The sequence below is a fragment of the Benincasa hispida genome, chromosome 1 (assembly GCF_027475165.1).
Source record: "Benincasa hispida cultivar pf3 chromosome 1, pf3_genome.v1.1, whole genome shotgun sequence".
Taxonomy (NCBI): domain Eukaryota; kingdom Viridiplantae; phylum Streptophyta; class Magnoliopsida; order Cucurbitales; family Cucurbitaceae; genus Benincasa; species Benincasa hispida.
Genome location: NC_143478.1, coordinates 15,026,047 through 15,041,430, shown reverse-complemented (window position 1 = coordinate 15,041,430; position 15,384 = coordinate 15,026,047). Strand labels below are relative to the sequence as shown.

Below are 15,384 nucleotides of genomic sequence, written 5' to 3'. Positions count from 1 at the left end.
CACCAGAATGATCATAGGTAACATGACCTAAATCCTGAATGAGTTGTCAACTCTATGAAGGTGATCCTTTGATTTGTATGGGTGAGAGTGACCAGATCGCCAACTCAACAAGCCTACAATTTTTGGGATTCATCTAATTGGGGAGCTGAGAACACAGCTACACAAGAGGAATTCACTCCTTCACCAATGTCGGGGAAAGTAGATAAATTACTCCCTTAAGGGCTGATTCCAGGGCTTGAACAATGTAGCGCCACACCCTCTCCTTGCCCGAGAGAGGTTTAGTCATAGTTGGACTATGATTTATTGTTCATTAGAGAGATCAGTGGTACTTAAGAAGTTAGATGTAACTATAAGGATAAAACAGTAATTTTGGCCCAATTGTACTTATGAGCAATTTATGAAGGGTCATCGTACTGTTGATTGGTTATATCCAATGGACACTGAATTATATTTGTAGTGCGAAGAGTGCAACTGTCAGTCTTTAATGGAGTGTTCAACAGTTAATGGATGGTGAATAATCTAATTAAAGGAGTTTAATTAATTATTCACGTTTCATTGGAGCTTCAAGCTACAGGTCCATGAGGTCCCCTTTATAGCTCAACTAGAATTAATGAGAATAAATTTTTGGATTAATTTGTTCAAATTAATTGAGAGAATTAATTATATGTGATATAATCAATTTAATCTAATTATATATGATATAATTACTATAATGTATTTGATACATTATAATATAAAGTTTATTTGAGAGGAAATAAATATTTTAATATGATTCTAATATTAATTATATGAATTTGATTCATATAATTAAATTTAATATAAATGTGAATTTATATTAAATGTCATTGTTGAGAGAATTGAAAATATAGGTTATATTGTATTTGATACAATATAGAATCTAAGGTTATGTGTTATATTTGATATAAAATATAGTTCAATATATATATATGTATGATAAGGTAGTTACCATATAAATATATGCTAAATTGATTTATGAAAATAAATTAATTTATTATATTTTATTTTTAAAAATCATTTTGGGAGGAAGTTGTAACTCCTTTCCCCTCTTTTCTCTAAAAAACATGGTAGTTGGAAAGTAAGAAGAGACGTTGTTCTTCTTCTTCCTGGAGTATGGTTTTCATTATAGAGAGATACACAGAAGAGTTTATGAGAAAATCTAGAAATCATCTCTTCCTTTCAACACTCTCAAAAATCTCTCTTTTCCAAAATAGCCAGAGCTCACAAAACTCCTGAATTTTCAGCCAGAGAATACAAAGGAATCTTTCGTGATGGTGTCCTCGTAGATAGTTAGAGGGTTCAAGATTGTTCATGACAAATTTTAGAGAAGGAATCTCGTAAAGAAATTTTCTTCAAGGGTAAGATTTCTTAAACCTACTTTCATGTAATCTTTGTTTTAATGCATGTTGTACTTTTCTTTTAAATGCATAAAATGTATGTTTTTGCTGTAAAATTTATGCTCTGTAAATTTTGGGTATTTGGTCTGGTCCCATGCTTCTGCTCAAGGACTTTCATTGGTTCCTACAATAGTTACAAGGAATTTATGAAATGTCAACGTGCTATTGATTGATTATATTCAATGGACACAGAAATATATCTATATTGTGAAGAGTGCAACTGTCGGTCTTTAATGAAGTGACCGGTAGTTAATGAAATTTGTTTAAGTTAACTAAATATTTTAATTAATTAATCAATTATTATTGAAGCTTCAATCTATAGATCCATAAGGTCCTCTCGTTAGCTCAATAAGGACTAATGAGAATCAAAATAATTTTGATTTAATTTGAAATATTCGAATTAATTAAAGGGAGTTAATTGTATAAGATACAATTAAACAATGTATTGTATATGTTGATACATTATGAGAGAGATAACTATTTGAATACGATTCAAGTATTTATTATATGAATGAAATTCATATAAAAACTATATGTTAAAATTTAATGTGAATATGTTTCATATAAAATCTATATAATTTTATGAGAGAAATGAATATTTGAATATGATTCAAATATTAATTATGTAAATATGTTTCATATAGAAACTATATGTTAAAATGAATGTGAATATGATTCATATTAAATTATTATAGTTTTAGGAGAGAAATAAATATTTGAATAGGATTCAAATATTTAATATATGAATATGATTCATATAGAAACTATATGTTAAAACTATTGTGAATATGATTTATATTAAAACTATATAGTTTGATTAGAGAGGTTGTTATTTGAATGTGATTCAAATATTAATTTATAGGTTATATTATATGTGATAAAATATAAACTATAGGTTATATGTTATATGTGATATAACATATAGTTTATCATTTATATATTAAGTTATTTAATATATATATATATATACATTATTATTAAAATTCAACTTGTTTTGATTTTGAATTCTAAAAATTAAAAGGGGAAGAAGTTATTGTAAAAACATAACAGAAAGAGGATCATCTTCTTCTTCATCCTTCTCCATCTCTCTCTGTGGTTCTCTTTGAAGATCTCTCGAGCTCTCTTTCTTCCCCTCTTACCAATATTTAGCGCAAGCCCATGAAACTTTGTATGATTCTCATCCCTAAGAATAACGAGGTAGGTCTCGTGGTGGTTTCCCCTTCCTTGTTGCTATGTTCGTGGTGTCAGGTTCGTAAGATCAGGAAAAGAAGACGTATTGTGGAGAGGAAGCAAGAAGACGATATTTCAAGGGTATGTGATATCCCTTTCCCTTCTTCTCTCTATATTTTCATAGTAGCAGCATCCTTAAGTCTTTGTTTATCCTTAGTTTTCGTTACTTTGTATTTAGAATGTTCTATAAAATGAAATCTAGAGACCGATGCATCTAATTGCTTCCACCATGGGGAATTCCAAGCCCTTTAGTTGCCACCATATGGGGAGATAGACTTTCCTATCGAGTTAGAGCCAGGTACAGCTCCCATCTCAAAGGCTCCTTATAGAATGGCCCCAGCAGAGTTGAAAAAGCTCAAACTTCAGCTGCAAGAGTTGCTCGACAAGGGTTTTATACACCCTAGTGTGTCACCATGGGGTGCGCCAGTGCTATTTGTGAAAAAGAAAGATGGATCATTGCATCTCTACATTGACTACAAAGAATTGAATAAGGTAACTAATAAAAATAAGTATCCAGTTCCCAGGATTGACGATTTGTTCAACCAATTACAAGGAGCTACATTCTTCTCCAAGATTGATCTCCGATCCAGTTACCATCAGTTGAGGATAAATAATAGTGATATGCCTAAGACAACTTTTTGTTCGAGGTATGGGCATTATGTGTTTATTGTAATATCGTTTGGCTTGACTAATGCTCCCGCTGTGTTTATGGACCTGATGAATAAGTTGTTCAAGGAATTCCTTGACACTTTTGTGATAGTTTTCATTGATGATATCTTGGTTTATTCCAAGATGGAGGTAGAACACAAGGAGCATTTATGAAATTTTTTGGAGACTCTGAGGTCGAATAAGTTATGTGCCAAGTTTTTTAAATGTGAGTTTTGGTTGAGGCAAGTGTCTTTTCTAGGACATGTCACGTCAAAGGAGGGAGTATTCGTTGACCCTACAAAGATTGATGTAGTTTCAGGTTGGCCTCATCTAATCACAGTCAGTGAGGTGCACAGTCTCCTGGCGTTAGCAGGCTATTATTGTCGATTAGTGTAGGATTTTTCTCGCATAGCCACTTCTTTGACTCAGTTGACCAAAAAAGGAGCTTCCTTCGTTTGGAGTAAGCTTGTGAAGCCAGTTTTTAGGATCTTAAACAGAAGTTGGTTTCTGCACCAGTTCTTACAGTACTAGATGGATCAAGAAGTTTTGTTATCTATAGTGACGCCTCCAAGAAGGGATTGGGGTGGCTATTGATGCAACATGGTAAGGTGGTTGCTTATGCCGCTCGCCAGTTGAAGAACCATGAATGGAACTATCCTACACATGATTTGAAATTGGCTGTAATGGTGTTTGCCCTAAAAATTTGAAGACATTATTTATATATAGAGAAGATATAGATTTTCACAAACCATGAGAGCTTAAAATACCAACTAGGACTTAAATCAAGCTTGAGTATACTTAATTTTTCCCAAACGCTAATGCCATCCAATTTTAGGGTTTCAGGTTACACTTTAATCCCTAAATTACCTTAAAATTAACTTAAGATTCCAAATTAATTCAATCCCAAGGTCAAAGCATCTTATTGATATCCATTATTACTTAAATTAAGGTTGGGAACACCTTAATTAATCTTAATTTTGTCCAATTTTAAAACCTCAAAATCTCTTCAATAATCCACAATTAACTTAAAACTCCACAAGTCTTTGTTTTCTGAGATTTCCATTTAGTTGTTGTTCATCTTCAAGTTTCTTAGCTTTTTTTATCTCAGTTCATTATCAGCCCTCGAAGACCCTTTTCGTTCTTCTTCAATTTTTCTCACTTGAAACAAGCTAAATATAAGACGGCACAGTTGGTAAAGGATTATGATTGTGAGATTCTGTATCATCCAGGCAAGAAAAATGTAGTGGCAGATGCTCTTAGTAGAAAGACAGCCCACTCAACAGCTTTGATTACGAAATAGACTCATCTATGTAAGGATCTTGAGTGGGCTAAGATTGCAGTAGCAGGCGGGAAAGTCACTACACAGTTGGCACAGTTGACAATACAACCAACTTTAAAATAGAAGATTATTGGTGCACAGTAGGACGATCCTTACCTTATTGAGAATTTTTCCAAATGGGGTCAGAATAAGATGGTGAGTTCTCAGTAATCTCAGATAAGGTCTCCTTTATCAAGGACGCTTATGTGTACCTGCAGATAGTGACCTTAAGAATGAATTATTGATAAAAACTCATAGTTCCCCATTTTCGATACATTCTAGCATTACCAAGATGTACCATGACTTGAAACGATATTACTAGTCGTATGACATGAAAAGAGAGATAGTAGAGTTTGTCAGTAAGTGCTTAGTGTGTCAGAAAGTGAAAGCTTCGAGACAAAAGTCGACTAGCTTGTTGCAGCTCTTAAGCATACCAGAACGAAAATGGGAGAATGTGTCTAGGGATTTTATTGTGGGGTTGCCCTGGATAGCAAAGGACTTTGTGGTGATTTGGGTTGTAGTAGACAAGCTCACTAAGGTAGCGTATTTCACTCTGGAGAAGTCTACATATTTGGTGAATAAGTGGGCACAGTTATACCTGAAAGAGGTGGTGAGATTGCATGAAGTGCCAGTGTTTATCATGTCTAACAGAGACCCTCGCTTTACATCTAGTTTTTGGAAGAGTCCCCAGTCAATGGATACTCGGTTAGACTTCAATACATCTTTTCACCCACATACTGATGACAAACAGAGCGTTTGAACCAAACATTAAAGGATATGTTACGTGCTTGTGCGTTGGAGTTTTTAGAGAGTTGAGGCTCTCACCTGTATTTGATGGAGTTTATATATAATAATAGCTATCAGGCTACCATTGGCATGATGCCCTTTGAGGCCTTGTATGTGAGAGTTATAGGTCTCCCATTTAATGGGATGAGGTCGATGAATGAAAATTGTTAATACTTGAGTTAGTACAGACTACAAATGAAGCAATACAAAAGATTAGAGCACAGATGCACACAACGCAGAGTAGATAAAAAAGTTATTGTTGTTGGGTTATATGTCCTAAAACTCGCAGTTTGTAAAGTTATATATTTTTCTATTATCAATAAAAATGTTATCTAACATTAATTCAATAATGTTGTTATTGAATTTGTAACATTGCCCTTATAAAGACTGAATCCAATAAACTAAGATCCATGGCTATTATGTGAAGACATAAAGATGAATCAAGTTTGAGTAAATAACCAAAACGGTCTATAGCATATAAATAAGGTATGATGCCTTATCCTGGTAACACTACCAGATACGGCCCACTCTGTAGTTGTTACAATTTGTTGTAAGGTGCTACAAATGAAGTGATCCTGATTCATTCATGTATTGAAATGAGGAGTGGGGACATCCTATGCAATGAGTTTGCCTAAGATTGGACCGAAAAATAAGTCACTCTTACTTTATAACGTTGTTTACTGTTTAAGACTAACTATTTCGCTTAGATGACCTAGGTAACTCAATCTTAATTCTGAGCTAACTATGAACTCCTATTTGTTCGAGATTATCCTTAGATTTGCATAGATAAGGGTTGGTTCAACAGCGCTGGCTTAATAAGCCTCCCATTTCAGGGGTAAGACCAGGAAGATAGTTGGGGACATAGGGTACAAGATGGAATTCACGCCTATCCAATTTAGGGATACGAGGAAGGTTGTTCTCTTAAGTGCTGAATCCAGGTCTTGAATAAGGGGCCCCACACTCTCATTAGACTGAGAGAGATCCGGTTTAGTAATTTGATCACAAATCAATTGTTCATTAGAGGATTAGCGGAACTTAAGAAGTAAGATGTAATTTTAGGGAAAAAACAACATTCGACCCAGTCGTTATTATGAACAACCTGTGAAGGGTCGACTTACTAATTATGGTTAAATCAAGTGGACACAAATATATCTACAGTGAGGATAGTACAACTATTGAGCTAATGATTCCTCTAATGAACAATACAACATAGTCTAACTATGTGTGAACACCTCTCGGGCTAAGAGAAGGTGTGTGGCGCCACATCGTTCAAGCCCCAGAATCAGCCATTAAGGAAGCCATCTATCTATTTACCCCTGCCTCAGGGAAGGAATGAATTCCATCTTGTGTAGCTGAGTTCCCAGCTCCCAAATCAGACGAATCCCTAAAATAGTAGGTTTGAATCAACGACCTAGCCACTCGCACCCATACAAATCAAAGGACCGCCTTCAATGGCAGGAGTTCCCAATTCACTCAGGATTGAGGTCATGTTACCTATGGTCATCCTAGTGAAGTGAAGTCTCTGTCATGAACGGTGTTATATAACGAGATGTTAACACTTCGTTGTCAGGTCTTATACAAACTCTTTGTATAGGACACCCTCGCTCGCATGTCCCCAACACGAATGATCAGGATCAGACCATCTGTGACAAGTCACAACACTTGTGACCATTCCACAAAGTGGGCCGCATTCGTAGCTACCAGGATAAGGTCTCCTTCCTTTATCCATATACTACAGACCATTTTGGTTATCACTCAAGACATGATCCACTTGTATGTCACCACATACATGCTTGAGTCACATATAGATAACCAGGGATTTTATGTTTATTGGTTTTGGTAAAGTAAATCAAACAATTAACTGAGCAAAATACAAGATGTGAAGTAAATATCATATATTAACAACACAAGCGTTTGTACATTCTGTTTACAAACTACAGGACACGGGACTTTAGGGCATCAACCACAACACATATAATCTTTTGTTCTCTGTAAATACCTCATAATCTGTTTGGCTGCTTTCTAATGATCCATCCCCGGGTTACTCAAATATCTGCCTAACACTCCAACTATGAACGCAATATCTGAACACGTACATACTTGAGCATACATTAGACTTCCAATGGCCGATGCATAGGGAACCTTGATGCGTTATGAATATGATGAAATAATGGTGTATTTTGTGATGGTGGTGTATGCGTTGTACATGCAAGTTTTCCTAGTAAAATCCAAGTATAAATCCTACTGGGTTGCCTGGTAAGCCTAGGGTCGAACATAAGGACTATGGAGACAATATGCGACGGTAAATTATGATTCCTTTGCAGTAACAATCAAAACAACAAATTGGTTGGTATGTTTGTTTAAAATGTAAATCCTATGCGGCGGAATTGAGAAAAGAGTTAATAACAACGAAAGTTACAATGAGTATGCAGGGAACGGGTTGATAAGGGATTTAGCTAACACTTCTTAAGATTGCGTTCAAGTTATGCGATCATGCTACAGACCTACAACAGCAGGTCATCTCTCAATGCAAATGCTATAGCTTCTAATTTTAGGACGCATTCGATGTATACGATGATGTCTATAGGACTTATGTCTAAGCCTCTATTCTTATCTATACGATGATGAATGACACACACATACATAAGGCAACCGCATAATATCATATCTTATTTCTAGGGTGCATGCGATGCATGTCAGCAAACATAACTTATATCTAAGTTTCTATCTCTTGCTTATGCAGTTCTAATCTGACTTTCTCAAGCCTAGATTCTAACCTAGCTCTCTCAAGTCTAGGTTCTTTCTTTAGACTACTCTCTCAAGTATCTCTAAAGGGGTGATGGACGCATACATAAGACAAGATGGTCACATAAAATGAAGATCTTAGGTCATGCTAGCTAAGTTCTTCTCAACTCATTCGGAAGTTTAGTTACTCATGTGAAATGTAAAGAAAGTGAACAGATGTAAAGGTGCAAATTTTATTTTATAAAAAAATCAGAATACAGAATGAAAATGGAAAATAGGGATAGTGAGTCTGATAGCAATGTTTTGCTTCCCAAGGCTTTTACACTGTGTTTTTCTCTGCTCTGCCCAAAAGAATGTTCTTGCTTTCGCAAGAGTCGCCCCTCTCTCCATTCTCAACATTTCCTGGCACTTTCTCGAGCTAGCCAGGAATGATCTTTCGGCGTCTTCTCTCTTCACTCGCCTCCGCCTTCTAAGTATAAAAATTACAGACTATGGCTATCTATTATCTCTATGTATATGGCGAAAAAGAACTCCCAAAATACTGAACTAATGAACTCCTTTAACGAAGGTGGCCTCCCGTATTTATAGAGCTTTAAGATGAAAAGCTTTCCTCTTAAATGATTGCACTGATGGGATGTTATTAAATCTCTATCTGATGCATCGATTACTTGTCACCGAAAAGTTGTGTGTATTGCTACAGTGTGTCATTAACGACTTGTCAACTAAATTTGGATTCGACCGTCATCAGTTTTCTGTCCCATCGTGATTTATTAAGCTTTCACCTTGATGCGCCGTCTTTATGCAGCCACCTCTTTGAGAAGATCTTCGCGAACGCATATGATCGTATAGCTTTGCGATCGCAATCTTCTAATGCGCTCAGACGCTAAATTCCTTGGATCGCAATTTTGCCTTGCGCCAACGTATTTTCCTGCACAAAATACATAAATTAGCTGCTTTAATGCGATGGCCGCATGCGATCGCATTATTCTCAACTTAATGCTTTTGGACACAATTTTATATATTTTTACCGTCGCAATCCTATATTGTTTTATATCTTTGTGTTGTAATAACATGAATTTATGCCCTTAACCTTCTGCATCTCCTTAGTCTCGAATGTGGTATTAGAGCATTGACCTAAATGAAATTTATCACCTTTAGCGATTGGGGTATCTCCCGACGCACAATCTTTCATGCCAAATCTACTCAAGATCTTTTCAATGTAGTTCTTTTATGACAATCTCAAAATACCTTGAGAACGATCTCATAGTATTTCAATTCCTAATACAAAAGAAGCATCACCAAGATCCTTCATCTCAAAATTTCTTTTGAGAAATCTCTTAGTGTCATGCAATAAACCTACATCATTACTAGCTATGAGTATGTCATCGACATATAACACCAGAAATATTGATTTACTCCCACTGAACTTGTGATATACACAATCTTCCAATATGTTCACCTCAAAACCAAATGAGGTTATCACTTCATGGAATTTGTGATACCATTGACGAGAGGCTTGTTTGAGACCGTAGATGGATTTCTTTAATTTGCACACCATAGACTTTGAATTACCAGACACAAAGTTTTCTAGTTGCACCATATAAATCGTCTCATCAATGTTCTCATTAAGAAACACAATTTTTTACATCTATCTGATGTAGCTCTAAATCAAAGTGAGCTACCAGTGCCATGATTACCCTAAAAGAGTCTTTCGATGAAACCAGAGAGAAAGTCTCTTTTAATCAATGCCTTCCTTTTGAGTAAAACCCTTTGCAACAAGATGAGCTTTATATATTTTGATATTGCCATGTGAATCCCTTTTGGTTTTAAATATCCATTTACAACCTATGGGTTTCACTCCTGATGGTAGTTCGACAAGTTCCCAAACGTCATTGTCTTTCATGGATTTCATTTCCTCTTCCATAGCAGTTATCCACTTTTGAGAGCTAGAACTTTGTAAAACTTGTTGGAAGTTGATTGGATCATCATCCATTACACCCACATCATCCTGATGTTCTTGAAGAAACACAATATAATCATCTGGAATTGTACTTCTTCTCACTCTAGTAGATCTTCTTAGTGGCACTTCTTAAGGTTGTTGAGTTTGAACTTCAGGTTCAACAACGGGGACTTCAATGTTGTCTTGTTCTATAATTGGTTCAATAATGAAGTCAGGAATTGGAGCCTGAACATCATTTATAATCACATGAGGAAAAGAAGCTAATTCCTCTTCAAAGACAACTTTCCTTATGTTATCTTCCCCTCCAAACTCAACATCCTCAAGGAATCTAGCATTTTCTATCTCAAACAATGATCTAGAAATGGGATCATAAAACTTGAACCCCGAGAGTGCTCAAAATACCCAACAAAATAGCAGCTAATAGTTCTTGAGTCCAATTTTCTTTCATTAGGCCTATAAAGCCTAACTTCAGCTGAACAACCCCAGATGTGAAGATTCCTAATACTAGGCTTCTTTCTTGTCCACAACTCATAAGGGGTTTTGGCTACTGCTTTACTAGGTACCCTATTAAGTATATTTGCTGCAGTCTTTAGTGCATCACCCTAGAGGGATTCTAGTAGAGAATAATGACTAATCATACTTCTTAACATATTCTTAAGTGTTCTATTTCGCCTCTCCACTACACCATTCATGCTGGGTTTGCCCGGCATAGTGTATTGCGGGACGATTCCACATTCCTTTAGGTATTTGGCAAAGGGCCCTGGACGTTGTTCACCTGATCCATTACATCTACTGTAATACTCACCACCACGATCAAATTTGACAGACTTAATTTTCTTTCCAAGTTGAAGTTTGACTTCAACTTTGAAAGACTTGAAAACGTCCAAGGATTGAGACTTCTCATGAATTAAATATAGGTACCCATATCTTGAATAGTCGTTTATGAACGTAATAAAATATTGTTGTCCATTCCAAGATGCCGTAGGGAATAGACCACAAATGTCTGTATGTATTAGTTCTAAGACGTCTGAGCATCTGTTGGCTCCTAATTTTCTTATTTTTGTTTGTTTTCCCTTAATACATTCCACACAAACGTTAAAGTTACTTAAATAAAGGGAATCAAGAATTCCATCTGACACAAGTCTCTGAATTCTCTGTTTAGAAATGTGACCTACACGCTTGTGCCATAACATAGCAAAATTCTCATTTAATTTACACTTTGTACCACATGAATTAGATAACAAGCTCTTGTTAAATGAAGCAAAAGAATCAAGCATATATAGACTATCAATTAAAGAATCGGTACCAATAAGCTTAGATTCTTAAAAAAGACTAACTTTATTATTTCCAAAAGAACAAGAAAAACTAAATTTGTCCAAACTAAAATAGAAACTAAATTCCGTCTAAATGACGATACAACAAAAGTCTTATTCAGGTCCAAATAACATCTAGTTTTTAAAAGTAATCTAAAATTTCAAATAACTTCAACTAGAACTGCTTTGCCATCGCCCACATAGATGAATCTTTCAGCATCACTTGGTGACCAGCTCCACAGGCAACCCTACATTGATATACTTATGTGAGTAGTAGTACCAGAATCTACCCACCAAGTATCTGTAGGTACAGAAGCTAAACTAACTTCAGAACAAACCAAAGTAAGAAGTTTACCCTTCTTTACACGCCACTTGGCGTACTTGGGGCAATCTTTCTTGAAGTTATCTTTCCTTTTGCAGAAAAAACAAGGATTTTGAGTAGCTTGTTTCTTATTTTTATTCTGCTGAGATGTCCCTTCTACAGCATCCACAAATTTCCTTTTCTTCTTATCACGAGAGCTTGTTGCCAAATGAGCACTTTCTGTCCTTTCTCTCTTAATCTTATCTTCTTCTTGCACATATTGTGAGATAAGCTCATTAATACTCCACTTATTCTTCTGAATATTATAGCTCATCTTAAACTGGGTGAATTGTGCAGGAAGAGAGATAAGTACCAGATGCACAAGTAAATTTTCATTTATCTCGATATCAAGTGTCTTTAATTTACCTATGAGATTGGACATTTCCATAATGTACTCCCTTATGTTTCCATTGCCCTTATACCTCATAGAAGTTAAAGAAGTCAAAAGACTACTTGCTTTCCCTTTCTCATTTTTAGCAAAATATTTCTCAATTTGAGCAAGGAACTTATTAGCATTTTCACTTACCGTGATAGAGCCCCGAAAAAACTCCGAAATGGAGTGCCTAATAATCATCAGACACATGCAATTTGACCGTTGCCACTTCTCTATATTAGCCGTATTTGGCTGTTCCTCGGTAGAAGTAGGTTTATAGGTCCTTAATGCAAGGTCCAAATCCATACACCCGAAAAGTATCTCTAGGCTTTCCTTCCAAATCTTGAAGTTCGATCCATTCAACTTAGGGATTGAACTCAGATTTCTAGATATTTGAGTAAGACCAATTGAAACAATAAACAACAAAACATATGCTCACAATTAAAATATAACAAAATAATTTCACATATGTGGTGGACCCCTTTAACAAGATACCTAACATAACATTGATGTCCAGCCTTTGGACAAAAACATCAACTGTAAATGGTACTCTCAACGTAGTAATCAAAGTACTAACAATTAACTCGGTCAAAAAATAGCCTTTCTTTGGACCGACTATTTTTCACATGAGCAATCCTTATAATTGTCACATACTCATTACCACATGCATACCCACAATTTGGCCAAATAATTATCTTCCTTTGGGCCGATAATTATCGGCATAAATTCATGAATATGAACATCTTATATTTTAGAATTAAATTAATCTAGATAACAGAGGCTACTTTGGTAACATATTATTTTGACCAATTCAATCGAAAATATGAGACACAATAATATAATAATATTATTGTATAAAAATAAAGGAGGAAGAACACCAAATAGCCTTTACCAATATTCACTTAATAATTGCATACACATAATACAATTAAAGCGACATAAACATGTGAATATCGCCAAATATCATCAATCAAATTTAAATTTAGTCTACAACATGATCAATTACTTTTGAATCCACAACATGATTAATCAAATTTAACTTAAATTCATAATATGATTAATCAAATTTAACTTGAATTCTCAAAATGAACAATCAAATTTAAACTTAAATTTACAAGTGATTGATCAATTTTAAGCTTAACTGCACAAAATTCTCAATTAAAATTAATATTTAAAAAGAAGATTATCAATTTAAAAAAAAAAAAAAAAAACTTGATTTTAAACCATGAGAGTCATCTGTTAAGAAAAAAAATAGAAAAACCAAAACAAAAACATTATGAATTCAAGCCAACTGTGTGTCGCTTGCATCCTCAAATGGGCACAGCCAATTCCTTCACGTCGGCAACCCAATTCCCTCACGCCGACAAGACTTGCAATTGGAAATACGGCAAGAAAATAAACAAAATCCTACGGCCAACGAAAATTGTAATGTCGAAGACCTTCGACTGTAACGAATTGCTTTCTTGCCTATTACCGGCATGAAGTGAGGGATTTGGCTTCCCTATTTTTTTTTCTAATTCTTTAATCAACTATAAAGAAATCAAAATTGAATCACAATATCATTACGAACATATACCAACAATTCAACATGAAATTCATGCTCTGATACCACTTGTTAGTATAAATACATTAAATCTGATCATTCATGCCAAATTGTCAAGAATAACGTACTCGATTCCATTGCAAAATTGATGATAGCTTCAAGATGATGATGGATGATTATGGCCTTCCTCAACCAAAACTCCGAATGCCCTTAATGGGAAAACACTGAGTGATTATTGTTTTAGTATATTGGGGACCATAGCCCTAAGGTCTCTTTATATACTAGTTCAATTAGAGTTCCCATTAAACCCTAATCAACTAGAAATAGGCTTCTATCCATTAATTCCATACTCAATTAGGAATCTATAGCCTTAATTAATTAGATCACATAATAGGACCCAATCTAATAAAATAATAAATTATTAATCCATATACATAGCTCATATTTTAATTAAACATATTATTATTTAAATATGTCTAACACTTAACACTTAGACAATTTTTTTTCTTCTATTTTCTCATCTCAAGCCTAAACCAAACAAATGTTAGACTCACTAAGGATCATAAGGCATACATACATCAAAGTTAACTTCAACCAAAAGAAATTTAGAGAAAGAAGATGTAAGGCTTACAATTTGGTAGGCAATCTGAAAATTGAATTTAGAAAATAAGAGGTTCAAAGAAAATAAAGTTATATTTCATCTTTTCATATATGTTTTCTGTAGCAGATTCATAAATTGAATTCTAATTTAAATAATTTTTTAAAATGTGTTTGAAAATATACTTAGTTACTCACCACATACTAGGTTGAATATCAGTCATTACTAATTGAATTTGTTTTATGTTAAAAATTTGTGTATAATTATTATTTTTTAATATTATATAATATATATTATGTAATGTATTACATATTTTAATTTAAAAATAATAATTGAGTCTATAACATTAAACCGTATATATGTTATAGTTTTTACCATTTTTAATATAATTCTCCATTTTAAAATCTTGAATTCAAAATCTGGATACACTGAAAACATAAAAAAAAAAAAAAAAACAAAAAAAAAAAAATAAGTTATTTTCAAAATTTGTACTGTTTCAATCACATTAATTCAGACTATCAATCATTTTTGCTTAATTTAGTGAATTTGAAAATATAAAACAGTATTTAAGTTACTTACCAAACAGGCCCTAAATATTTAAAATCATTTTTTTAAAAAATTGATTTCAAGTACTTATCTTAAACCAACTTAATTCACAAATCTTTTTTGTTTTCAAAATGTTACCAAACCGTTCAATTTTTTTCATAATGATTATTTTTTTTAATCAAAATTAAACACTTAGAAAGCATTTTCGAGATATTCTCGTTAAACAAACATAATTATGTAAGTAATTTAAGATATTCATAAAAATATATCTACGAAACAAATATAATTATTAGTTGGAGAATTGAAATTTTGATGATTTAAAAGACAAAATATAAGTTGAACAAAAGTATAGAAATTGGACAGAGAAAAAAGAGAGATAAAAGCTGGATTAAAACAAAAAACAGTTTAGAAAGTATCGTGTGAAAAAACGTCTAGCGGGCAAGAAAGGCGAGAAAAAGAGGGACAAAAATGGAATATTCGGAGCTAAGTGCGAGTCAGATTCCATGCACGTGAGAGGGAGGGTGTTCCCGCTTCTTAAATACTCCATC

At 34.1% G+C, this 15,384-nt stretch overlaps 1 protein-coding gene across 1 annotated transcript; it reads right to left on the bottom strand.

The window, feature by feature from the left end:
• Window positions 1–4,784: 4,784 nt before the first annotated feature.
• On the bottom strand, window positions 4,785–12,536 carry LOC150038264 (uncharacterized). The gene is made up of 2 exons (XM_090312549.1): window positions 11,754–12,536; window positions 4,785–4,823 (listed from the first exon to the last, which is right to left on the bottom strand). Exons 1-2 carry the CDS (start codon window positions 12,453–12,455, stop codon window positions 4,785–4,787), a joined length of 741 nt encoding a protein of 246 aa, XP_090168675.1. The 5' UTR covers window positions 12,456–12,536.
• Between the last annotated feature and the right edge of the window lie 2,848 nt (window positions 12,537–15,384).

Excerpts from the sequence above, each read along its gene's own strand:
- LOC150038264 (XM_090312549.1), bottom strand. The coding sequence starts at position 12,455 with ATGGATTTGGACCTTGCATTAAGGACCTATAAACCTACTTCTACCGAG. Across the intron at positions 4,824-11,753 it reads AGGGTAAACTTCTTACTTTG|GTACACATAAGCGTCCTTGA; the intron begins GTTTGTTCTGAA and ends CACTATCTGCAG.